The sequence below is a fragment of the Tamandua tetradactyla genome, chromosome 4 (genome assembly GCF_023851605.1).
Source record: "Tamandua tetradactyla isolate mTamTet1 chromosome 4, mTamTet1.pri, whole genome shotgun sequence".
In the NCBI taxonomy this organism is placed as follows: domain Eukaryota; kingdom Metazoa; phylum Chordata; class Mammalia; order Pilosa; family Myrmecophagidae; genus Tamandua; species Tamandua tetradactyla.
This window is the reverse complement of record NC_135330.1, coordinates 23,475,495-23,503,267: the sequence shown is the minus strand read 5'-3', so window position 1 is coordinate 23,503,267 and position 27,773 is coordinate 23,475,495. Positions and strand designations below refer to the sequence as shown.

General features: G+C 38.5%; 1 protein-coding gene and 1 long non-coding RNA gene across 3 annotated transcripts in view; one reads left to right on the top strand and one right to left on the bottom strand.

Moving 5' to 3' along the window:
* Positions 1 to 27,504, bottom strand: part of LOC143680558 (uncharacterized) — a 35,184-nt gene extending 7,680 nt beyond the window's left edge. For both annotated transcript variants that reach the window (XR_013174066.1, XR_013174065.1), the window contains exons 1-2: positions 27,366 to 27,504; positions 25,024 to 25,172 (exon numbers count right to left, since the gene is read on the bottom strand). This is a non-coding gene — a long non-coding RNA (uncharacterized LOC143680558). The remainder of the gene's footprint in view (positions 1 to 25,023; positions 25,173 to 27,365) is intronic.
* SELL (selectin L) lies at positions 684 to 22,884 on the top strand. Its single transcript, XM_077156918.1, has 9 exons — positions 684 to 843; positions 1,605 to 1,686; positions 3,512 to 3,898; positions 4,875 to 4,982; positions 8,022 to 8,207; positions 10,024 to 10,209; positions 12,238 to 12,366; positions 16,453 to 16,471; positions 21,412 to 22,884. The coding sequence occupies exons 1-9, from the start codon at positions 841 to 843 to the stop codon at positions 21,428 to 21,430; spliced, it is 1,119 nt and encodes a 372-aa protein (XP_077013033.1). The 5' UTR covers positions 684 to 840; the 3' UTR covers positions 21,431 to 22,884.
* Positions 27,505 to 27,773: the final 269 nt, after the last annotated feature.

The window sequence follows — 27,773 nt, the reverse complement described above, 5'->3', positions numbered from 1 at the left end:
TATGTCAGTGAGCCTTCCCCGAATTCTTCAATCCTTTTCCATTGCCTTCCATCATATGGATCTCAATTTCATAAGCAATCTTATCTCCCTTACATTTTATACTTCAGAATTAGAAAGTTGTAACTTCATGGGGTAGAAAACAAGCATTGCTCTCTTCACAATGAGCTCTAGAAAGTGCTATTAACAAGGACCTGCACTAGGGGGTGAGCGAGGAAAGAGGGAGGAGAAAAAACTGAAACTAATCAAATCTGCCAGCAGACAGCATAAATTCATCTGAAATACATTTTTAACTGTGTGGTGTCTGCAATTATTGCCTTAGTGTTTATCAAAAAGAAAGAGGAGAGAGGGAGGGAAGCAGAGGGAAGAAGGGAGAGAGGGAAGGAAGGACAGAGAGAGAAGAGAAAAAAAGAGAAAGAATGAAAGAGAGAAAGAAAGGAAAAGAGAGAAAAGAAGGAAGAAAGCAAGCAAGGATGGATAGAAAAAGAGATGGAAGAATGGAAGGAAGGATGGATGGGGAAAATGAAGGAAGAATGGAAGGAAGAAAATCTAAAAAGAATACCTTATGGAGAAGTTGGAGGCTTGTTTTTCTCGGGGGGGGGGGGTGGTGGTGCTAGATGTCAGGGGAGGAAAGAGGTGGGGAGAAAAAAAAAGAGCAAGAAGCAGGGGGCGGAGATGAGGAGGCTGTGAGCCTTGGTTAGAGAAATAAAGGAAAGTGAAAATCTCCGGTGAAACTCAGAGCAGTTCCATGCCACACAGCACACTCCCCTCAGGCCAGGACCCAGAGACTTCTGCTGCCGAGTTGAGAGGCTGAAGGGCTGAAGGGAAAGACCAAGCAAAGCCATGGTAAGCCTTTCAGCCTAAAAGATTTCCAGACGTTCAGGCAGATGCCCTTCTTGGTATTACAGAGGCAGGTGGCAAATGGCAAGCAGCAACACATTTCACCTTTAGCTTAAAAAAATAAAAACTAAATGCTGTCGGAGTCTCAAAACATGTGATCCTAAAATCTCTTTTCTCTGTTATGCTGATATCTTCTCCTCCACTTTCTCTTTGGTGAGGTTCTCGAAGAGCTGCTGTCTTGTTGAAATGAGCACTTTTGCAACTAAATACTGCAATTACCTGTAGTCCTAAGGTGTGCAGAAAATGTGTGATCGTCTCATTTGAGTTGCTAAAAAAATGCATTTCTTTTTATTTGAAAAAAAAAAGAACTGCTTACCTTTACTTGCATCTAATTTGATATCTAATTATTTTAGGTATTTTGAGGCATTGACCCTTTATAATCAAGTGTGAGATTATATCATTAAATTTAGGCATTATCAAGTCATTGGGGATCAAAGAACACTTTAAAAAATACATACTAAGTATCAAGTAGTTCAATTTAACAGTTCAGTGGAAAAGCAGGTTTGAACAAACATGAATAAAACCCCATCTATGCATCAGTTTTGAAGGAAAACTAATGTTACTTTTTCACATCCTGCCTGAGAAAACTATTACCTTGGACATGTGTTTTGTTTTGAACTTTAAGAAAGTTGCAGACCTCCAGAAGGTGCTAGAAACTTGTGGTTTAAGAGTATAAATCTAAATAAAATCTTGCATTTTATTTGCAGATTTTTTCATGGAAATGTCAGAGACCTCAGAAGGGCTTGTGGAATAGCTTTAAGTTCTGGATTTGGACAGTGCTTTGTTGTGGTATGTTATGATATCTGTATATTACTAAACCTTTTTTAACTTGGCTCATTTTTCTTAAATATTCTCTGGGTATAAGAGGAAATTATTAATTAGACAGCTATTAATTATGTCCTTTCTATAAATGTCTCTTTTTTTCCTCTTACCTTCATTTAGTTCATTACCCATATCCTCCTCGCCCTGCCACATTCCCTGCCGTGTGGTACAAGTCCTGACAATCCTACAAAAGTCTTCAGTTGAGAAGGAAAAAAGTCAGTAAAGAAATATCCAATAAGGTAGCTGCAATCTGCACCAAATATTTAGCACTTTCTAGTTTTACATAATGGCTCAATATACAGCAATGCCATTTCTACCACTAAACTGTGAGCTGTCTGAAGACAGGGTCCATGGGTTATTTTTTGGTACCTCTCCCACTGATGTGACAAGTTTTATGTCTGATTCTTAAAGACCCTCCAGCAATTACCTTGAACCTTCCTTCTCATTCCCTAAGCTAATGTGGTTTTACTCCCCAGCTTGGATTCTTAACTCTACCAAGTAAACATGCTTACTGTACCCTTCACAAAATTTATTCCTTACATCTGTCTGCCTGAGCCACCTGTGGAATCCAGAGTATTTTTCACTCAACAAATATTTTCTGAATTCCTACAGCGTACCAAGCACGATTCTAGGAACCAAGGATACAGCAGTAAACCAATCTGATTCACTCCTCTTAGAAATTACATTCTAATGGAATGGTCCGTTAAAGTTCTATTTAAAATATTGATTTTGTGACATTCTTTACCCATGAATCATACCTGCTCCCTAGCTCTCTGTCCATTTCTAATGTATTTAATTTGATCAAAATTAGTTATGTTTTCTTCACATCTGTTATTCCTTGTACAGAATTCTTAGAAAACTGTAAGAATTGCATCTATTTTTTCTTTGGTATTTCTCCATGGTACTTGCCCTACACATAGTGAAAATTCAATAAATGTTGAGAGCTGTGAAAACTTTTACCTTACTGTATGTTTCACATAGATCATACCATGCTTGAATGTTAAAAATTATTATGGGTTCATTGTGCAATTATGTGTTTATTATTGTTTCTTCAAAGCCCTCATATGCAAATGATCATTTGATGTTTAATATGATTATGAAATATCATCATATTTAATATCCTTGTGCACAGAGCATGATTTAATTAATTCTGTAATCCTACATCATTTAGTTTTATAAATTGGTCTCTTTTTGATTATGCAATTATATATATAAGGCTTTGGCTGAGTATTGAAGCTTGCCCAGCAGGTGCTCTAACAATAATAAAATATTATCTTTGTGATATGAAAATGATTACTAAAAGGTATGTCATTGCTGCTCCTGTCCTTACTTTGTTTCTCACTTAGGTACATAAATGTTGGCCTTTGGGGAATTATCTCAGGATTAAAAAGTGGATTGGAAATCTTGCAAAGTTATATGATATTATACTTAAATTAGTTTTAAATGAATGACAGCCACTGGCAAAATAAATGTGAGTTTCTAAAACATGTGGGTTAAATTTCACTGAAAGAATTTTGAGGAAAAAATACATGAAAACAAACCTGAGAAATTTGCCAAATTTGTCTAAAATAGAGCTATAAGTAAAAGCAGTATATTATGGTAAGTTGCAATTAGAGTCAGAAGGCCTAGGTTCTATTTGAATCTACAATAAACTAGTTCTGTGACCCTGGGCAGGTTACTTATACTCTTAGTCTCAGTTTTCTTGTCTCTAATTGTCAGGGGCAGCCTGGATGAGGTTCTTTTCAGCTGTAACATTATCTGGGTCTACAGAATTTGCTTTGACATCTTTCAGATTTCCTGGTACATCATGGAACCCATGGCTGGACTTACCACTATTCTCAATATCCTATGAACTGGAAAAAGGCCAGACTGTTCTGCCAAGAAAATTACACGGATTTAGTTGCCATACAAAACAAGGGGGAAATTGAGTACCTGGAGGAGACACTGCCCTTCAGTAATAGTTACTACTGGATAGGAATCCGGAAGGTGGGAGGGATATGGACTTGGGTGGGAACCAATAAGTCTCTCACTGAAGAAGCAACAAACTGGGGACTTGGGGAGCCCAACAACAAGAAGAGCAAGGAAGATTGTGTGGAAATCTATATCAAGAGGTCCAAAGACTCGGGAAAGTGGAATGACGATGCCTGCCTCAAAAAGAAGAGAGCTCTCTGTTATACAGGTAGGGGGTGACCAAACTGCTATGTGACTTGGGACTCAGGAAGGGCCAGAGTTAAGGGAGTGATTGGATTAATCCCAGGAAAATATGAGAAGAAGAGAACAAGTTGCTAGTTCATTCTAAAATGCTTCCAATCCTCTAAGTAAGTTTGAATCTTGTCATTTCTGAGCATTTTTGGTGTTTGAGGCTGCTCCTTATACCCCAAATCAAGTTACATCAAAATTATTTGTATATGTAAGAAGTAAGGAGGGAGAACTAGATCCACAGTGCCCATTGATAATAAGGCAATGGAATAGAAGCAGATAAATGGGGATCAGTGGAGAGTATCGGCTCACATCACCTCATATCACCTCAATATCCTCATTGCAAAATAGGTTGCTGGGCGCTAAGCATTTGTTTCCTGGACAAATATGATGTAATTCTATATAATAAAACATTGCACTATCTGAGGTGAGTGACAATTTCTGTAAATACAATGACGTTTCCAAAAGGGCCAACATTTTTCCGAGTCATACTTTTATAGTGAAACATAGATAACATGGTCTCCTGTAAGTTGGATTCTCTGCCAATTTTAGAAAATATGGAGTTTTTAATCTCCATACTTTATATAAAGAAAGAGATTGCCAAGCACATTGCAAAATTGATTGAAGTCAGGGAGTCATTTATCTACTTATCACATTAAAAGCAAGTAATTTCAAGAGTCTCAATGAATGCCACTAAGTTTCCCCTAAATGTTATTTGATATTGACATTGGTAAACTCATTCTGAAAGCAAATAAATGTCTATGGCTATATGGCTAATGTTCTACTTTTATAAAATTTAGCATATGAGTTTTATAAAAAGATGTTAGAATATACAACTTGATATAGCCTGTTCACTAAAAAATTCTCAGGAAAAAAAGTTTTAAAGATTAAAAGAAATTATTATGACTACTAAAATGTAATCACATTAAAATATTGTTTTTCTGACTTCCCAAAAGCTTCTTGTCAGCCACGGTCATGCAGTGGCCATGGGGAATGTGTGGAAATCATCAATAATTACACCTGCAACTGTGACGTGGGGTATTATGGACCCCAGTGCCAATTTGGTAAGCTCCTTTCTTGGTTTCTGCCTGTGTAAAGTCACAAGGGTCATCATACTTTATGGAAGTTGGTTGGGACAAAATGATATGATTCTGAGAAATGGGAAGTTTCAATCAGAAAGCTGTGCTTTCACAATGCTTCTAGCTTCCTTTAAAGGTTTCATAAGTCAGCATGAAGTTTCAATTCACTTTTAAACAAGTCTTTTTGAGCATTCACAAAGAACATAGTGCTGGGATAAAGTTATAAAGGTTGCAATAATGAATCACATATGATAAATTCCTGCTCTCAAAGAGCTTGTGATTTAATGAAATTGTTGGGTTAATTATAACTCTAAAGTCTAAAATATGCTACAGTATTCATCATTATGAAAGTGAATTATCCACAAGGAAATTTTTCTTTTTAACATAATTATCAGAGTTATGACAGGATAAGGCCAAAAAGAAAAGTTCATATAATGATAATGTGGTATATTGTGGAGATATATAATAATAAAATCAATACATTTATTTGGGTTGGATATTTCAGAGGGATACAAAGAGCTCTGTCACAAATTCTGCTCCTAGGGATTTACAACTAACTAGTGGAAATGACATAAGCTTATAATGGAGTTTGATGGAAAGAAAGATAAGCTGGAGTAAGTTTGTTGAGACTGGAGGCTCCTTAAGGAAGAAATTGGGTTTTTATTCTGCAACATCTGCTTTTAGGGCAATTCTCCTAGACACCAGTTCATAGGATGGACTGGAGAGCAGAGAGAGAAGAGGGAAGAATCATTAGGAGTATATGGATATCATTCAGAGATGTGGTGGTGGAAATGGAAAGAAGAGAATACACAGATTCAAATTCAAGGAGTCTCTGACCCAGTCAATTCTCTATTGAAAGAAACATCAAATCCTTTGATATTGGTTGAGTTTCAAAATAGTGTGTGAAGTATCTGGCACATAAGATAGAAAATTATAAAAAAAAGAAACAAGCAATGTTTAAAAGAATAAAGAATTAAAGCCAAAACAAATTTAAATGCCAACCAACTGGAATAAATCTAACTCATTTTACTCCATCACCAAGCCATGACTCCTATATAATATTTTATATAGGATCATTTACTTTATATACTTTATGTAGTGATCACTTCTCCTAGGGTTTCTGCATGGGCACAAACCCACTAAGCCCATTAACTGTTGTTATTTCTTAGCTTCTGCCTTTTGTCTATTGCTCTTCTGACTCTACGTGCCCCTTTTGTTCAAACTCATGACTCTTGTGGACTCAGAAATCTATGTGAGCTTAGAACTGATAAATCTGGGTCTCTAGTTTTGAACTCCAATATGCTAAACATATCCCTTTGGATGCCTAAAGGACTTTGTAAAATCAATTGTCACCAACCAGCTTTCCTTTTTGTACTTGTTATACCAGTATGCGGTACCATCACTTTCATGGAAAACTCTTCTGTGGGACTCTCTCATCTCTGCCCACATTTATATAAGGTAACACACTACCAATTTTTATAACTGCATATTTCTCCAGTTTGCCTCCTATTTGCCAACTCTCCTACCAATGCTCTCATTGCCTTTCTCATGGATTATTGCAGTAGTCTCCTAGTTGAGCTTCACAAGTTTAAATTCTCCTGAAATACATTATTCATATTGCAGGCCAGCTGGTCAATTAACAAGAACCAAATCAATATCACACAACTGTTACTATCCATACTCTAATTTCTACCCATCATTTGTCTTACAGGATGAAATTTAAGCACCTCAAGGCTCAACAAATTAATGAAAAATTTGATTATAAATTTAAAGCATTTTGTCCTAGTACCTATATTTCTCTCACATCATTCTCTGCCTCCTCTTTCCTTCTAGTAACATCAAAATGCTTGGAGTTTTCCACATTTTCCATCCATCTGTTTTGTATCTCCTTGACCTTGCTCATGGCTTTCTCACTCATTTTGCACTTGGCTAACACAGCTGTTCATCTCTAAGAAAAGTTTAAGAACCACTTCTTCCTGGAATATTTCTTTGGACCTCAAGACAGGCTAAGCATTCCTATTCTGCATTTTCCATTCTGTATTCCTATAGCTCCACACATTTCTTTTTATTCTTCCCACATTTGTTGAAGCTATCTGTTTTCTTGTCCATCTACCTGGGTAGATTGACAACTCCTTGAGGTCAGTATCTTATTTATCATTGAATCTTTAGGAGTCAGTACTATGCCTGCCTCTTGTTTGTGGGCCTGAATGGAATTGGATAATATAATTTACTTTGATTTGGACTTGCCCTATCAGGGGGTAATATTAAAATTTTTCTAATTTCTGGAGTTCTTTCTTCACTCATATCTAAGAACTAGATCATAATGGTGGCTCAAATTTGATAGATAAGAAATAAAACATAAGAGTTGCAATATTTACCTAAATGATATGGCAGGACCTAACATTCAAAGAATTTGATTTCCAAGTTTTAATTGGATCTTCCAGACCACCAATCAGATTAGGGAAACAGATAAAGCTTCTGAAGAGGGTTATCAAAATCAGAACCACTAAAGTTCCAGAACTGAGCTATAGTGGATGAAGACAGAATCAAGGCCAACATGCTTCCTCAAGCTTCTGTCTTCTCTTGTAAAAAAGACTGATCATGGACACTCACTTTGAACCTTCTTTTCCCAATATATAATATACTCAGGAGCATCAATGTAAGAGCTATTTCCAAAGCTAAACTGGTCATTCCCATGGAAACTTATCTGGGTTTTAATATTCTCTCCCCCAGATAATGTTAAAGATAAGAAGAAGATGACTAGCTTGCATTTAACTAGGACTTCTTGTGAACCAGGCTCTGTTCTAACTTCTTGACTTGCATTAAATCACTTAATTCTCACGTTAATTCTATGATGTTGATAAAATTAACATTACCTCTCTTTTATAGATGAAGAAACTGAAGCCAAAAAGGTTAAATAATCTTGCTGAAAGGCACATGGCTATCAAATATCAGGGCTGGGATTCAAACCCAGGCATTAGATCCTCTTAGCATTACCTTATACTATTTCTTTTCTCATTGAAGTGGTTCAGTGTGACCCTTTGGAGAATCCCGAGTTGGGTACCATGGCCTGTATCCACCCTTTGGGAAACTTCAGCTTCAGCTCACAGTGTTCCTTCAACTGCTCTGAGGGAACAGAGTTAATTGGGACTGAAGAAACTACTTGTGGGCCACTTGGAAGCTGGTCATCTCCAGAACCAGCCTGTCAAAGTGAGTAACTATTCAGATTGTTACTGAACTAAGGTGGTGGGTTCTTTTGCCCAATGCACTCAAATGACCAATTCCTGAGACACTGGAGTTTCAAAGAGAGAAAAAGTTTATCACTAGGTGCATAGCAGGAGATTGGATGGTTTATTGGCCCAAAATCTCTCTCCCTGAACTGCAGTAACTATAATAGTGTTATAGAATTAAAATATGGGCAGTATGAGCACAGTGTCTCTGTATGATGTAATTAGAGGTGGTACAATTATTGAGCATGCGCAGGTTGATTACTTGCTTACTCACAGAATGTACGTAAGAAAATGGTAGCCTTAATATGATGATGGGCATGACTTTCAATATTATGATGAAGTATGGGTGACTTGTAGGTTAATGTCTAAGCTACTGCACATGTCACATGGGCCCATTTGGTTAGATCCAGTTTCATTATCAAGATAACATTGAACTTGGAGTGGGTTAGTCTGGGCTAACCCAAAACCCTTCATTGATAAACATTAGGGGCTGTCTTTAGTGATCACAAGACTCCAAAGTAAAAAAACTGGATAAAAGGATTCAAATGCAGATTAGTTGCAAGGTTTTTACGATCACAAGGGCACAAGCTAAAGGCAATTCAGTCTTTATTAAACACCAAGGCAGCTGGATTACAATTTAGGGATTTCCCTCTGTCTATCCAATATACCAGAAAGCAAAAAAGGAATATCTATATAATAATCCAATAATCAAAATCATCCCTTAAATCCGAATTTTTCAGTTACAGGATAAGAAGCTTTGTCTCAGTCGTCCTGAGTCTATAGACTGGGAAAATGCAGTCTTGCTAAGAAATCCATATATACTCTCATGGAGCACATTTTTACCATTGATTAAACTATGATGGTTTCAAATGAGTTAATGCTACTAAAGATAAAAAGAAAAACCCCAAATACAATGTAACAACCAGATACCCTGTCTCGGAATCCATCTCTCAGCATGCATGTAATTAATAGCAATACAGTATGGTTTCTCTGCATTTTTTTCCTTTTTTTTCATTGGCATGGCATAAATGAACCATCTGGTTGAACATCAATTAAATTTTGGTTGTCCTCTCCTTTCAATAGTACCTATTTGATGTGGTATTTTACTTAATACCAATCAGTGTCCTCCACGGTGATAAGAGGTCTTTTTTTGATCATTTATTATTATTTTTTTATTGAAGCCCATTTAGTTTTCTTCCTCCATGAACTCTCTGGAGAATAACAACTGCTGTGTAAAATAGAATCTACCTCTCTTGCTTTGTTCTTTGGAAATATGTGGTGCTGTTTTTTTCCTTCTTAGTGTCCAAGATTATCCTTGTTTGGGGGGAAACTGGTGGTATACAAAGTTTTTGAAGTTCTGGTTATACTATCTACATTTATGCTCCTGATGCACTTTAAGTGCTTTAATTCTCAAAAGAACTATCAAAATTCTCTACTTAAGTCATCGACCTAAATCAAACAACAGGTTGAATTTTAGAGAAGTTGGGTAATTTGCTTCAGGGAGTTGGGACATTTTATAAAACAACTTTGGTAGACTTTAGAAGAAGTGAAAGTGTGAAAATTCTCAACATTCACCAGAATATTCCATGGGAGTCCTTGGTTGGAGACAATGTGGTATGGCGCTTCCAGTAGACTAGGAGAGCCACCAGAGCTGGGCACCCAAACTCCACCAGGCTTTGAATGCTCTGATGACTAGAAGGCTCATGTGGATGGCTGAATCAGACAGCTCTGTCTGAAAACCTTCAGTCAAGGGAGGGTGGCTGCCCAGAAATACCGTGTTTTCTTTCTCACTGAAGTGATTCGGTGTGAGCCTCTAATAGCACCCAATTTGGGGACCACGGACTGCAGTCATCCCCTGGCAAACTTCAGCTTCACTTCCACGTGCACCTTCCACTGCTCAGAGGGAACCGAGCTAATTGGGAAGAAGGAAACCATTTGCGAATCATCTGGAATGTGGTCCAGCCCGAGTCCAATATGTCAAAGTAAGCAAGTTTGCCCAGCTACACTTTTATTTCTTTAGTTTTCAGCCAATCTCAACTCCTCTTCACATCTTAACGCTTAAAATCTAAGTTCACTGTCTCTACTACTTCATTTCTTACTCATTTTTCTATTTCACTAAATCTCTCTGTTAATCCGTTGAAATGCCTCTACATTAGTCAGCAGTGGCAGTCTAATTCCCCAAATAGTAGGTAGTTTTCAACTTCTTCACATCTGTGTTTTCATCAGAAGGACTATGTCTTCCTCATCTTTGTATATCTTCCCCTTGACTCAGTGCCTGCCAATAGGTGCTAAATAAATGCATATTAAATTATCATGTGAAAATATAGCTACACAAGTATACCCTGAGGCCACCTGCCCCAATGGGAAAAGTCTCTAAATGTTAGGATCTGTTAGAGGACAAGGGTGGTGGATTCTTTGCACAAAGCACTGGCCCGTTGAGCAATTCCTGAGACACCTGGGTTTCAAAGAGAGAAAGAATCCATTGCTAGGCACTAAGAAAGAGATCAGATGGCATATCTATGGCCCCAAAATCTCTCTCCCCAAACTGCAGTCTTTCTGATGGTCATACTATCAAAAGACAGGCATAATGAGCACAATGGCTCCAGATGTTGTAATTAGAGGTGATCTAATTATTGAGATTACACAGACTGATTACAAGTTTAATCACAGAACATATATGAGAAAATGGCAGCATTAATATGATGGGTGTGATTTTTAGTATTACAGTGAGGTACAGGTGATTCATAGATTAAACTCTAAGCTACTGCACATGTCAGGCGGGTCCATTTTGGCTAGATACAGCCAAAGATAGCTTTTGCATTGGGGTGGCTTAGTTCTGGGTGACCCAGGGCCCTTCATTAATAAACATCAGGGGCTATCCTTAGTGATCACAAGACTCCAAAGTCAACAAACCAGATAAAATCGGTACAAACAAGGGTCAGTCACAAGGTTTTCACAGTCACAGGGGACGAGATAAAGGCTATACAATCATCATCAGAGATCAAGGCAGCTGGATTATAGTTCAGTGATTTCAGGTGATTTCCCTCTGTCTACTCCAATATACCAGAAAGCACAAAGGAATTTATCTATAATGATTCAGTGACCATAATCATCCCTTAAATCCCTGTTTCTCAGTTACAGACCTATCGAGGCTGTCAGAGAACCAGATCTCTGTTGACCCAAGGCCTGGGAGAAGAGTGGGGGAGCAGGGAGTAGGCATGAGTCATTCCAGGCTTACTAGTGATGCCTCCTCTTAAGGGTGGCCTCTTGTCCATTTCCTCATCCAGCTAATAGATACCCTCTCTTTGGATTCTCTGGGAACTTATTGGGTGTGGGGATGGAAGGACCTTAAAAAGATTTAACAAAGTAATGTGGAAGAATAAGGAACACAGTCAGACCCTATGCCAATGTGCAAAAGTAGATTCCTTCATTTGGCAGTATCAGAGAACCGATTTTGTAGGTTTTTCATATAGGTATTTATTTAAGAAAGCCCCCAAATGAACTTAGTTTACACTTCTGAGAAGATATATATATATATCCTTTTACATATTTGTCAAGGAAATTGAGGGAAGTAGTAGGGCTACATCATTTGAGAGATAGACTGGTGTAGGTCCTTGGCATACAAACATCAAGTGCATATTATTTGCACAGCTCCTTTAAAGTAAACGCTTTAATAGTTTCCTTTGCTTGACAAGTTATCTGGTTCAGATCAGTATTTTTTTCTTTCACCTGAAGTTGTATTAGGCATTTTGGCTCTTCTCGGTGTTTCAGTGTCCCAAGGCCATGGAGTAAATACAGTGGTGACCACTTCTTGCCAAGAATTTTAGATACATTTCCATGCATTGCAAATTGGGGGATCAGGATTCTACAAACTGGATTATAGGATTCTCTAGGCTGGCCCAGTCTTTGCCTCTGCTGCAGACCAATAGTGGACCTCACCATGCTAGTTTACTCATCTGTCAACAGTGCTTGTGGCTTCATGTTTTGTGTCTTACTGATTTCTCTTTCAGAATTAGACAGGAGTTTTTCAAACATCAAGCAGGGTGACTATAACCCCCTCTTCATTCCGGTGGCTGTCATGGTTACAGCATTCTGTGGACTAGCATTTATCATTTGGCTGGCAAGGCGATTAAAAAAAGGTATGGGAATTTAACTTCATATAAAAATAATACAACTTTAAAGGGAAAAAATATAGCGAGACCCACATGAAATTAAGTATGATAGAGTCAACTGAAGCACAATGCCAAGCTTTATTTTCTAGAGACACCAGCACCTTGGGACATGTGAAGCAGCCTGGTACAACTTTCAGGAAAACAAGTTGGTTGCTTTTTGCTTTTCATTCAACAAACGTTTAAAAAATATCTATGTTCAAGGCACTCTGCTAGGGTGGTAACTGAGTTAAATCAGATATTCTAATGGTTCTTTGATTGTATTTAATTTTGAAAAAAAAAAAAAGGACATATAATCTCTGTCCTCTAAGAGCTTACATGCTTTTGATTTGGGCACTAGAAAATGAATCCAAGTTCCACTAAGGTTTTCAAGGCACCAGTTCCAAATACCTGACCTCTTCAAGAGTCACGTAGCTCTCTGGCTCCTGTATGGGAGTGCACGTCTCTGAGAGAAGTCCCCATGTATTCTTGCCAGTGCCTAGTCAGCAAAGCCACAAGTTCTAACCATTTGTAATACATGCTGATGTTTTCTGTCCTCCAACGATTGGAGAAGAAAAGGGAAGAAAGAGGGGTACCTTGAAAAGCTATGATCTGCTGCCAGAAGAGTAGATGGAACACCGCCAGAGAAGAGAAACAATATCACTTCCCTTGCCTACACCCTGGGTGTATCCAAGCCCTACGGTGGGACCAGCAGGCCTTGGGTATGCACTATCACACTTGGCAGCACTCACATGGCAGAAACATTCAAGACTATGAAATTCTTATACGTGAGGCAGCTTTTAAGGTGTTTCTGCCTCAAGTTGAGAGGTCATGCATGGTTGACCTTAAACAACTGATAATCAACTTCTCTGTGCTCCCTCTTTGTGGGGTTAGTTGTTTGGTGATTCATTTCCACTTCTATCAGATTAATCAGCATGCATCCTACTCACTGAAAATGGTATGTAAAGGCTCCCCACCCCCTACACTGGCAATTATAGGAATATTATTCACCAATCCTTAATGGTCTTCCACTATGATTCAATCGCACATCCCAAGTTTAAGAATAGGGAGAGCTAGGTTAGTTTTCTAGCCAACTCAGAAAGATACTAGGAAGAACACTGTCAATATGCATAGATTTCATTAACTGTGCCCTGAGAGCAGTGAGCATTTAAAATGCTTCTGCTCTTGTTATTAGAAATTCTGCCAAGGTGGATCCCACCACCTTAAAGTACTTTATTAAGTACTTATGCCAAAAAAGAATGACATTTTTCTCCCACTGTTGTTATTTTTTCTCCTGAGACTTTGTAGCCTGACCCCCATTATCTTTTCTTTCTCCCTGCCTTGAGTGATGATGTCAGAACTCAGGGGAAAAACATAGAGTAAGCAATCATATACTGCCCTCTGAAGTAAGACGGCTATTCTCCAAATCATCTTTAAAGACTTTTGGCGATGTAAGTTACCTCAGGACAGGGGGTTTTTAGTCCCAAATTCCAAAATCTTTGATGTGGGGTCAAAGTTTCATATATTTAGTGATAAGATTAGCTGGCTAAAGCTGTTTTAAAGCTGTGATGAGAAAAGCAGTGGGGTTGTTTTTAAATTTTTTACTTTGGGAGTCATTTCTGTACAAGATCTCAAACTGATAACTTGAAAACTTACAGGCCCCTACTGTGGGAATCAGTGTGGGGCAAACAGGAAGCCAACAGCGGGCAGTTAGGCTAGTTACAGTTATGCCAACAAAGAAAACAGAAGCCCCAAAAGATCACCGATGTTGTAGGAAAGTTGGGGCATTTTCAATGTAACATTTTAGCAGTTCCCATTTGTAAGCTATCTTTCGATATTGTCTTCTCCAACTTACAGATGATCTGTCTTCCAAAATTTCAGTTGGAAGTTGGTTATTTGAAAAGAAGAATATATATATATTTTTTTCTATAGAGACAATGTTAGACATGATGGTTAGATTTCCAGGCTAAAGACCCAGAGCTATCTAACAGAAAACGTGCTGATGCTTTTGCAACGGTGAAAATGAAAAATCATAAAAATGCATATATACATTTTTCATCTACTCTGAGAATTTGATAGGCTTTTAGATTCAGAAAACTGGATAAAAGGAACAGGTGAATAGTCAGAGCATAGTAGTCGACAAAATAACTGCAATCTTGACTTCTGTTCTGTCCTTTGATGGATGTTCTGAAGCTGGCTTTTTACCCTCTTCCCTAGTTATCTTGGTATCTCGACTTTAGCTCTCTGATAAAGGAATAAGGATGGCTCTGGAAACATGCTTCCCTGCTCATGGGCTATCTAGAAATACTTCGTGGTCCTAGAGTCATCATTCTCTGATTATTCTTATTATTGATCCTCTTTCTTAAATGAGGAAATCAAGGCAATGATGTTTTTGGCCAAATCTCTAAAATCCCATCTCATCAGGGACCAGAGTCAGAGCTCAGACGTTTATCCACATGTCCCCTAAAACCACTGGCCTTTAGATTAATGAGACCCTGTTGTTTTTCTTGGTTGGAAGACTTTTCCACCTGAACCAACACACAGGGTTAGAAAAGGGCATGAAACTCAACACATGCCCCCTTACTTCCCTTTTCTTCAAAAATAAATCTTCATAGTAGGAACAGATTCTCATTCATGTATTGCTATATGTTTCATTGCTAATATACATGCATGTATGTATATGAAGAGAAACAAATGGAACCTGAAATTAATTCAGATTTGATTTCCCCTGCTCAAATGCATTTGCTCCATATCATCAGCAAGCTGAATTTTTGAGGAAAGATTTAAACAGTAATTGGCAACACTTTAAAGGTTTAAAACAGTAATGAAACAAGGTCTAAGTGTTAGGCCCTGGTCTAAATACATTGCTTGCATTTTCTTTTTTTTTTTAATTTTTAAATTTTTTTTAAACATCACAACATATAAACATGAACATTCTTACCATATACTCATTCCATTCTTGGTATATAATCAATAACTCACATTAGCATCACATAGTTGTATATTCATCACCACGGTCACCTCTCAGGAATGCATTTTCTTTTGCTAGTTTGAGGCATAAGGTACAGTTATTATGGCCCTTTTAAAGAAAAAGAAATTGTATTTCTGAGAAGATGAGCAGGTGTTCAAAGACACATTACAGGTGGCAAAATAGCGCTTGCACCAAGGCCGGATGATTCTCGAGCTCTGGTTTACAACCACAGAAACACATTGCCTTCCAAATGATTGTTTCTACTCACAGAGTTTTTCTTATTTTATTTCCTCTGGAGCCCAACTCTGAAGTTGATTCATTTTTCTACTTATTTATACTCTGTTTTTTTTTTTTTTTCAAAAAGAATCTAAGTTCATAAAATGCATTCAATATAGCAAATTAAAATTAGTTTAAAAAACAAGAACAAGAAGGCAAAATTTAGGGTCCCAAGGTAAACTGGAGCCAGGCATGAAGTTAGGACACAAAAATGTGTCACAAAGCCCTGAATGCTTGATAAAAGGGGGTATCAGATCTGACTCTGAGTTACCTGGCAGCCAGCAAAAAAAGGAAGTATAAGTAGTTGTTTGCTATGTTTATAAGATCAAACTATACCAATCACTCAGATGAGACTGACATTCCTTCCACTGAAAAAAGAGTTAAATTTCTCTTGTGGATTCTCATAAAGAAGATGCTGTGTGAGGTAATGACACATATTTTAGAGTAGTACTAGCTAGAGCTCTTACGGAAGAATCAACAGGTTGAATGAGAAGGTAGGTCAGGAAGGGATAAACATGTAAATGGGCTGATTAGGTCTTACCACTTGGCAATTTAGCCTAAATTTCTGTCTTTATGAGCAACACAGAAGATGGAACTGAACTCTGAGAGACATCTACATCAATGGGTTTGGTCTGGGTATCTACCACTGTTTGAATTAGAATATGAAGTCAACATATCAAATTCCCTTAGATGTAGTTGGGGACCACCTGACAAATGCATAATACACTTTGAACGACAGTTTTGAAGATGGGAATCTCCTTTCTCCCTTATTTTAAAAACTAAAACTGCCTACCTTTTACTGATGCCATTTCTTTCTTTTTTATTTTTAGGCAAAAAGTCTAAAAAGAGGTAAGTTTTATCAGAAAAGAGTTTCCATATCTGTTGATCCCTTCTCTGCCTTCTTTGAGATAATTCACGTGACAGCTAGACACATTAACTCCATAGTGGTTATTTGTATGGAATCTTCATCCAAGTGAAGTCTACTTAAAAATTAATTTACTAGCATCCCTTAAACACTGTTTTTTATTGCTACTGGAGCTGAATGAGTGAATGAACAAGTAACACCCTAGAAGGAAAAGGAAGTTGATGCAAAAGGAACTTTTTCTTATTGTCCCTGAATTTTCTTTGAGGATTAGAAACAAGGTGGTGCAGTTCTTCTTGCTTTGTCTTACCATGAAGACCTAAATACAGGAAATATGAAATTCAACAAGCATTTGTTGAGAAACTAAAGTGTCCTAGACCAAGAAGAAGGCAAAGCTCTGGACCCCAGGGTCTCATTGCTCAGTACATGAGGGCAAATGACCACTGGTCTCATAAATGTCAGCCTTTGGAAGTGTGGACAAGGTGGGGAGCATGAATTCTACCTATGGATTGCCCCAAAGAAGTAAGTTTTTAGTTTGGTCTTGAAGTCCAGTTTTCTTCAATTTAAGAAACAGCCTAGTGAGAAGAGATGTAGACATGTGAAAGCGCATGATCCATTTGGCAGAAATGAAGATGGCAAAACATTTCTTGGTTTCAGGGGTTTAGTGACTAGCTTTGAAATTTGAGGAAGTGGAGTGCTAAGTAAAAAGAAAATGGGAGATGAGACTTTGGTGGAATATTCAGTACCCAGCTGGACAACTAAGCTCCTTTTTTTTCCTTTTTTTTTTTTTTGGCATGGGCAGGCACATGGGAATTGAACCTGGGTCTCCGGCATGGCAGGCGAGAACTCTGCCTGCTGAGCCACCATGGCTCACCCCTGAAATCCTTTTAAATACTGGGAATGAAGCAAGATGGTACCTAAATAGGTTGGACAGTTATTCAGACAACCAATCAACCACAAGTTCTTATTTAGCAGAACTTAAATCTTGGGCTGAAGCTTAGAATACAAAGGAGACACTGGGGAGAGAGATGGTACCAGAGGCTAGATCATGAAATAATATGTGAGCCATTTTAAAGAGTATGGGCTTTATCCTGAGACTCCAGGTGTACCACTAAAGGGATTTAAGCGGGTGACTATTATACTGAAATTTGCATCTTACGCAGCTCACTCTGCACAGTAGTATGGCAAATATGGGAGGCTGGTGAGACTGGAGGCAAGGAGACTCATTGTGGGGGTGCTGTTTTTTTTTTTAACCCTTCAGATATTTAATCACTGACCAAAAAATGTCCATCCCTGATCCATTACAAGCAACCATAGAAACCTATTGGTTTACCTTAGAAAACTCCCAAATCACAGACTTCACATTCCTTATTCCCAAACCTATAGCATTTCCACCACTGATCTCTACAACTCAGCCACCAAATATCCACTAGTTTGCCCAACCTCCTCAAAAAACGTTCCTTAAAGAGACACAATAACTCATGCCCACAACCTCCTGAGTTTCTGATTTAACATTAAACACATTCTTCGTCATGAAATTTCTGGATCTGTTTTGGAGGTTCTGGAAGTTATTTAGGTTTAAGCTGGTGGTCCCTGTCTAGAGAAAGCAGTGAGGATGGGTTTAGGAGATAAGAGGATGTAGAAACAACAGATTATGGTTATTAATTGGCTAAGAGGGAGAGAGAAGACTCAAGGACGGTGCCATGCTTCTGACCTGAGACCTGGTGGATGGTGGTACCATTTACTGGTAAGGAAACACAAAAGAATGAGAAGTTGAGAGGCAAAACCACAGGTTCAGTTTGGCACATGTTGAGCCTTAGGCATCTGTAGTTCATTCATAGTCCAGAGGGCCTATCCACAGTACAGGACATACTTTGGGGCAGGAGATGTGCATCTAGGGTTCTCATATTACAGGAGGTAACTGTCACCCGAGGGATGTGTGCGACCAGCCAGGGAAGCTTTGCAGTGTGAGAATCCAAGATGATCTGGGAAAGAGAGTGAGAAGTCAAGGAACATCAATATCTGCTCCGGGGGCTAAGAAAAGGAGAATGAGAAGTTACCAGAGAGATACAAGGAAAATGAGGAGAGCAGGGGGTGGGGAATGCTAAGGAAAGAAGATGGAGTGGGAGCTGTTTCAAGCATTGCTGGGATGACCATTGACTTCCTACTGGATGTTAACAAGAGTATCAGTGAGATCATTTTCAATGGTAAGATCATGACAGAATTCACATGCCCAAGAGTTGAGGAACTGGCAGGGATGAGAACATGTGGTCATCTCATTCATTAAGTTTGGCTATGAAAGAGACAATTCAGGGGGTAACTGGATGGGGACATATGGTCGATGGAGGTTCTTTTATATTCTATTTTATTTTATCACCCTATCTTCTCATTAATAGGTGTGGTTGGGGTCCTAGATCCTGCCTTCCTATCTCTGTGGGCAGGAAATTCACCAGATGCAAAGATTTCTTGTTTTTATTATACCCATTGAGTGAAAGTCTTCTCTGGCACAGTTTACTCAGAGCCCTTTTCTGGTCACAGGAAACACCTGTGTGTTAATTACCACTAGATGGAGGCAGATTGATTAAGAATTTATTAGACATCCTTGAGGGACATGAATTGTTGCTGGCAAGAAGAGGTTTAGCATTAAGTCAATTACCATATTAAGATACTTGCCATATTGTTTTTTTTTCTTTATTTTTTTACTTTTTAAAAATCGGAGCAGTTTGAAGGTTTACACAAAAATCATGCAGAAAGTACAGAGCTCCCATGTAACTGCCCTATCCACACACAGTTTTCCCTATTTTTAGTGTGAAATGTATTTTTTCATTTTACATTAGTGTGTCACCTTTGGTACAATTGATGAAGCAATATTATTGTGATTATACTGTTCACTATAGTCCATAGTATATATTAGGGTGATAAGTCAATTGATGATTGTTTATCGAATACCCTTTGTGTTGGAACAGTGCTAAATTTGACTGAAACACCAAGAGAAATAAGCTGTTGTCTCTGACCTCAGGGAGGCCAGGGGGACTAAGACCGTAAGATGGGAAAAATTTCAGAACAAATTCAAAGCAGGCTATTCCAGTTTAGTGATCACAGAAGCTCTGATAAAGGAAGTAGAACCTGGGTTAATTTTTCAAGGATGGACAGAATTTAGGTGCATGGGAGAAGCAGAGAAGTCAGTCTAGAGGAAAGAAATGATGCCAACAAATGTATGGCAGTGGGACTATGAAAGGCACTTCCAGGTGTCCCTGAGTCCATGGTGTGTGACCCCATCCACGTGGCCCTTAGGTGCTTCACCAGATGGTCTAGAAGGACCTAGCAAAGAATTCTTTTCCCAGCTGCCTCAGGATACCTCTCATTTGTTGACAAAAGTAACTTTAATTCATAGAATCATAGAAGTTTAGGTCAGGAAAGGTTCTTGATGGACATCACATTCAAATTCTCTTTATATTTGAGCTAATTAAATGTTTCCTATAGGCCCTTAATGACAGCCTATGAATAAGTTTCCTATAAGCTCTGTAGGAGCTAGTGACAGAGCTAGTTAAAATAACAGGGAAAACTCATCAAGCATTTATTCCATGCTGGCATTGTCCTGGGGATTTAACATGCTTTAAATCATTAAATATTGCAAACACACCTGTGGGAGTAGGTACTGCTAATGTCCCCATTTTACAGTTTAAAGAAAAATGAAATTGCTACCTTGTGGTCATTGAATAAATAGCAAAGCTGAGATTTGAGCCCATCTGGAGCCAGAGATCCTGCTTTTAACTCCTATGCTTCTAGAACTCAGGACTCCTGACTCTCAGAGCTGACACTCCTCCCCGATAAGGTGATTTTTTTTCTCACACTGAAACCATTGTGTGATGCCACCAAGGAAGGGAGGGGTGGAAGAAGTAGGGTGTGTTCTGAAGAAGACAGAGGGTAAATGAACAGGATCATGCTAAACACTGTGTGTCATTTTTTTTTTTCAAAGCCCTTGAACTAATTCTCATAGTCCTATTTACCCCTTCCTATAAACTTTCGGTTGGTAAATGACTGACTCCTTGGGCATTTGTGGTTTCATGTCTTGCTGGGTTATTTTGACTCTTCTGCAAACTGGTTCTGTTTATCACCTCATTCGGTTTCTGGTGTCTAAATTCTGCCTGGGTAAAAGCTACACCCAAGATACACAGGAAGATACGATGCCAGCTTCAGAGGAGGGTACACGTGAAATTTTGCTTTCTGAAATGTTTTTATCTCCGTATTGGCAAGCACGTTTGCAGCTGCTGAACTGTGGTTTACCCTGGCAATTCACTTTGAGAACAGCACCTCAGAATTTAGCTCTTCTCTTGAACAGTGTTATTAGGACATACCATATTTGGTTCTCCCCTGTTGTTCCAAGAATATGAGACAATTGTGTCACAGAACAGTTCCATTTATTTCATGAAACTACATTTGTCACCATCTCCTGAAATCATATTTCATCAGCATCAGAACTACTACGATACCATTCATGAGTTTTTATTTTCCCTGATTTCTCTACATTTGAGCATGGCTTCTATTTCCCTGGCTTTCCATGGTCCAAATCTGCTTAAAATATCCTTAAAACTCATTAGATCTGAAGACAAAGCCTGTACTGCAGAAATTTCCCAAAGTGGTCTACAGACCAGCAGCAAAAACACTGCCGGGGAGCTTGTGAGAAATGCAGAATCTCATGTCCCACCCAGACCTTCTGAGTCAGATTCCGCATTTTAACGCAACCCTTTGGTAGAATACACATAAAAGAGTGAAAAACACTGTAGGGTTCTCTGCCTAGTCCGCAGTGTCCTTTGCTCCTCTTCCCATCTTTAGTTAACATTTAACTTTACTATTAAGATGTTGATTTTTATAATTTTTTTAAAGCTCCTGAAATTCAATTTATAACCTCTTGTTTTTCATTCAGCATGGATGACCCATATTAAACTACCATCTGTAATTGGAGAATTCTTGGAATACAAAAGAATCATTGGATACTTCAAATCCCTCCATGAAATTTCTCACAGTGATATCTCCTCCAGTGAAGAATAAAAATGTTCGTTTCAGTGCACTGGAAAAGATTTGTACGTGATCAGCAGCTCCTTCAGCTCTCAAATCCCCTCTCCTCTCCTCCCACCTCCCAGCCCACAGCTGTGGTGTATATAGCTCAGCCTTTTATTCTCTTTTCTGTGGAGAAACAAATCAGACTCAGGGAAAACAGGATTATTGCCAGACATAAAGATGTCTGATTTAGCTCTCTGTCCTGATTCTTAAACCCAGTTTCAATTCAGTACTGTACTTAATGACATATATTTCTGAATACAGTGAAAATTAGTTGCATATGTGGCTACAAACTCAAGTTTGTTGCAGACCAAATTTATCTCCCCTCTGTACTCTGTCAGGTACACTCTTACAGAAATGTCCTAAAATTGGTATTAACCTAGCTTTCCAACTCTAGTGTGATAATGGGGTTCTGCTAAAGGTGGACACCAAGCCACAAGTACTGTTTGAACTGGCACACCCCATCTAGAGTGTGCCATTCACATAAGTTAAGGTGTACCTCCTGGAATCACACAGTACACAATGTGCACAGTCTCACATGGTGACTCTGACTGCAGGGCTTATCTTCAGAGTGCACATTCAACCAAGCCATCAGGGTCAAGGGAAGTGGAGGCTACTTTTTGGGAGTAAGCCACCTGTAATATTAGAAAACACAATCCTTGGTTCAAGCTCTGAGTCCACCATGTGATTTTAGGGTATGTCATATTACATCCCTCAAATGAAGATCCATAAGATAAATTTCTCCAAAGACCATAGGAAAGAGGAGTGTAACTGGTACTGTTTCTTAGTTTTGGTCTTGCTGTCTGATTTTATTAGGCTCACTCAGATTTCTTATACTCAATGCTTCTTTTATGATGCCACATTGTTGATAAACTAACATCAGGACAGGATACGATGCAGGCAGTAACTCTTTAAAGCAAGTAGAAAGAGATTTCTTGACTCATGTTGAAATGCTCCCCCCTTCCCCTGCCCCCAGATCATCTACTTTCCTAGATTCTATCTATTCTTAAAGATTCACCTTAGGTATCCCCCACTGTAACCATTTCTTCCATAAATCCTTCCTTAATTAGTCTAGCTCATAGCAATCTCCCTTTCCTGGCCTCTCAATGCAAAATTCATCTGTAACATGCAAGTCTGAAGATAAAAGCAACTGCTTTTTTGTTTTTGTTTTGCATTGTCTAGTTTGTTATTTTAAAAATTATCCTATATATGTTTTCTCCCTAAAGAGATTGCATGCCCGATAAGGGCAAAGATTGCTCTGCATCACTGGTGTGCCTGATTTATTACTTGACATTCAATAAATGTGTGTTCAAATAAGTCCAAAAGAGTTTATAGCATACTCATTGATATAAGTTGCAGCAGACCCTCGCTCCATGGCTTGAATGAGTACTCACCTAATGTCAAGGACTGTTTTTTCATGAAAGATTAGGGCCCTTGTAAGAAATTAGCTGGAAACATTCCTTGTCTCATGCCCAATTCAAGCACCATATAAATTATAACATGTTATGAAATGACTTTTTAGTAATGATTTCATTTCCCTTTCTCAAAGCCATTTTAGATTCTGCATTGCAGCCAGGGTTACTATAACAGGTCTTTCATGTTGAGCATTATACAATCTAGCATGTGCTATTCACACAGGTTAGGGTGTACCTCCTGGAGTTGTAGAGTGAACAATCTGCACAGCCTCACACAGCAACTCTGACTGCAGGGCTTATCTGCAGAGTGCACATTCAACCAAGCCATCAGGATAAAGGGGCCCAAATGGAGGTCCCTTCTCGGGAGTAGGACTCCTGTAGATTAAAAAATATAGTCCTTGGTTCAAGCTCTAAATCCACTATGTAATTTTAGGAATTATACCCCTTAAATGAAATTTCATAAGCTAAAGTTCTCCAAAGACTATGGGCTTAACCTCCCTGAGACTTAGTTTCCTTACCTTAAAATAAGAATGAAATATGCCTTGCTTAACTCAGGGGTTGTTGTGAGGATTGAATCAGATGTGAAATTGCATTGTGATCTGAACCTTAAACCTAGACTTCCACCACTACCACCTCCACTAAAATCTTGCCTTTCATGCCTTCCTGGTGTAGGATTCTGGATCTCATGCAAGGGCTTGTGCAGAAACAGCCCTGAAGCTTCCTTCTGAGATTAGACCCTCCAGAGGGTGATTCATTTATGTTAAAATAGGAACCCAGTTCTGAGGTTTTCTACCACAGAGTGTCAGCTCTGCTATCGGCACCTTTGCAGTAGGTTGAGATGGACAAGCATGGGCTGGGGAGTCGTTCATACCTGATTGGGCTCCCACCTCCACCTCTATGGTGTAATGTGGGCAAATAATTATCTTCCCTGGACTTCAGATTTATTTACAAAATGGGGATACCATTATCTACCTCAACAGTTGTTCTCTAGATTAAATGAAATAACCCCTTTTCTACCATAACCCAGATTACTGACCTTTGTGAAATCATCAGAGTACTAGGTCATGGAATTATTCATTCTTCTCGACTTGTTTTGCAGAGATCAGTGTACCTGGGCTATCATATTTTAGTTTTCTGCAGAGCTATCATATAAAATTAAAATCCAATTTTATGATCTTAGCTTTTAAGAACAATTTGTCACCTGAGCGTCACATACTTCCCATTCAAGACATCAGCTTTCACCCCTTGGCCTCCCTAAGACTGTCATCTCTTCTTCATACATGTCCCAAAGACCAGCTCCATAATGAGTTAATAAAAATAGATGAGGCTTCATATTCAAATCAACTGTGGAAAATTAATAAAGTTATTCTCTAGACATCTATATTTTTTTCCCCTCTCATTTCTCATTCTCTGCCGACAATTAAACTCTTCACTTTTTCTTTTCTTCAGATATTTTCTTAAATTGTCCCCTCTGCTGACTCCAGCAATTTTGTTCTTCCCTACTGTTCACCTGTCCCATTTGGGCAAGAAAAGCAAAACAAACACAAAAGCCCATGATAAGTCAACAAGGGCAGCTGCTTTCTTCTCAAGTCCAACTCCACATGCCAAGCAGTTTTTCTACATATTTATTCAATATACCCAATAAGACCAGAGCTTAGGAGGGGTTGGGATGGGAATAGGCTTGTTACTAAAAACAAATCTTAAAAAAATTTTTTTGCTCTCTATTTCCATTCGAAGGACATTTTTGGAACTTTTGCTAAACTGTTGTCAAAGGTACTATCCTACTCAATATCTCTTAAAGATTCATTGGATAAATATCTTCTAGGATTTAATGCCAGAAAAATCTTGCCTATCCAGACAAAATTTTATGATTTCTTTATCGACCAGAAGAACTATAACCTCAATAGGCTTCTGTTTTTAGCAAGATTAGTAAGGAATCTTTAGTCTAAATTTACTCTTTAATTATAGTATCTGACTTATGCCATGTACCCACTACCTCCATTTCTTTGCCAATTTTAATGAATTTTTTCTCCAAGAAAAGAGCTTCAATAATTGTAATTTACCTTGACTCCTTTATGAAAGTAGGTGGGGTATTGAATCATAAATAAGTCCTCAAGGCCTGATTAGTATCTTTAACTTTGTGATCAGTGAAAGGGGCCCACTGAAGCTCTAGTCATATTTGCAAAGGTCTTGATTCCAGATGGCACGAGCTCTTCAAAAAAGCAGATAATAATAAGAAAGACTAGAATTAAACTAAAGTACCTATTGCTACATCCTATTCATAACTTTGTAAAGCAACACAGAGTCATAACTACCTCCACTGGCAAGGGAAGCAGATAAGACGTGTTGGTTAAATGACCACTGTATTATGGCCTAGAGGGAATTGGTATTCGTTAGTCATTCATTCATTCAATAGCTATTTATTGATTGGGTACTAGGACCAGATACTCTTCTAGATACTTTAGATATTGTATGAATAAGAGAAACATGATTCCTCTGTCATAGAACTTGCATATTAGATATTACAGATGTGACTTGGGTTTTAGAGCAGTGATTCTAACTCTCAATCTCAAGTCTCCTTCGCATGCCTCTGTTATGGAATTGACTGCTTATTTTACTTAAAAAAATTTATATGGCACTTTGTATGTGCCAGACACTATTCTAAGTGCTTTTCAAGTGTCACTTCTTTTAATCCTTATAAAAACCTTACAAGGTAAGACCTATTTTTCTCAGATGAGAAAAGTGAGGCACAGAGATGTTAAGGAAGTTGTTTGATGTTATCCAGCTTGTAAGAGATAGAACAAGGATGCAAATTCAGGTTCATTTGAATAAATTCAAATCCTATTTATCTTTTCCTAAAGAATAAGGTAGTGTAGTGAGGCACTTTACACTTCAGTATTAGGGATTTGTTTGGAATTGTACTAGTTAAGATAGTAATGAAATTCAAATCTCCAAATTAGTTCAATTGATTGAAATGCTGGAACAAAACAATAATATGAAATTTTGCAAGGATAAAATCAGTATATTTAGGTTCAAAACTTATATACAAACTCAGAGACCCCAAGCTTGGCCATAGCAACTGGTAATGTGAGAAAGACTGAGTGATTTTAATGGGTCACAAACTTATTTAAACAAACCATGTTAGTGATGCTGTGCGGATACACTCAGGTTGCATTAATAGATGTAAGAGGTCCAAGACAGGGAATGTAAGAGAGAATGAGAGGAGGAAGAATGTGAGTGAGGAGGAAGGAAGAAAGAGTTCTAGCTAGTTCTAGTTAGACTCTATCTGGAGTATGGTCTTTCCAATCTCATTGCCACATTTTAACACATAAACAAACTAGAATGAATTCTGAAAAGAATTATCAGGATGGTAAGAAGCCTATAATCTATGCCATATAAAAATTAATTGGAGGATCCACTGCACTCTGTTACTACTTTTATTAGCTTATTTGTAGGTTTTCCTGCTAAATTAAAATGTTATCAATACCAGGGGCTTCTACCTACTAGCTACAGCCCTTCCAAAACTTGGTTTCATCTTAACCTAGGGATTATTCTAATTTACAAAATTATTGATCTGACATCTGTTGGCTTTTTGGAAGCAAACTAAAGATATCATTAACCTGGCTCCAAAGAGTCCATTTTTACCAACTTTTATGTAAATAACAAACATTCCTTCTCCAATCACATTATTTGGCAACTTTTCCTTTCTCCTCCCTTAACTTGCAACCATTCTTCAAAACAACCCACAACCTATGACAAGAGACAGGGAAATTTTTAAGAGAAACAATGAGATCACTTTCCTTGGAGGTTTCAGCCAATCTTCCAGAAGGCCTTGACATTTCATGAGATACAATTGAAAGCTTCTTAGTTGTAACTAAGCTTTATTCAACATCTTGGTGTGAAGCATGGCACAAGTGCTAGACCCGATAGCAGTGTTTCCAGTCCCAGTAGCTCTAAGAGCAGTGGGTAGCTATTGATGAAATCTGTTTTTCTTTTTCTTTGCCAAGCAGCCAACCTTATTCTTTGTGGGTCCCTACATGCCCCCTCCTCCATTCTGATTACATTAAATCCAACCTTGCAGCAGTAGGACTGTGGCGATAAACAACCCAGACTGCAGGGGGTGGAAAGGAGAAAAAGACAACTTTAGACTCTAAGTATTCTAACTATCCATCGTGCCCTCTTACCTCTCCTTCCCCTCTCCTTAACAGGGCTACCCAGGCGCCTGAGGGGCTCCTAACCAGGTAGTTCTAGATCTCTCTCTTCCTCTTCCCAGTCCTCACAGACTCCACCTGGCCTAATTACCAAAAACATTCACAACCAAGTGGCCTGTATTAGTTAGAGTTCTGTAGAGAAACAGAATCAACAGGGAACACTGGCAAATACAAAATTTATAAAAGTGTCTCACGTGACCGTGGGAACACAGAGTCCAAAATCCGCAGGGCAGGCTGTGAAGCCAACGATTCCAATGGAGGGTCTGGACGAACTCCACAGGAGAGGTTTGCCAGTTTAAACAGGAAGAGCCTGTCTCTTCTGAATCCTCCTTAAAAGGCTTCCAGTGATTAGACTGAGCATCACTCATTGTAGAAGACACTCCCCTTTGGCTGATTACAAATGGAATCAGCTGTGGATGCAGCTGATGCGATCATGATCTAATTCTACGAAATGTCCTCATTGCAACAGACAGGCCAGCACTTGCCCAACCAGACAAACAGGTACCACCACTTGGCCCAGTTGACACATGAAGCTGACCATGACATGGCCCTAATTGCAATCTCAGTAAATCCCTTTGCTCCAACCCACTCTTAGCCCTTAA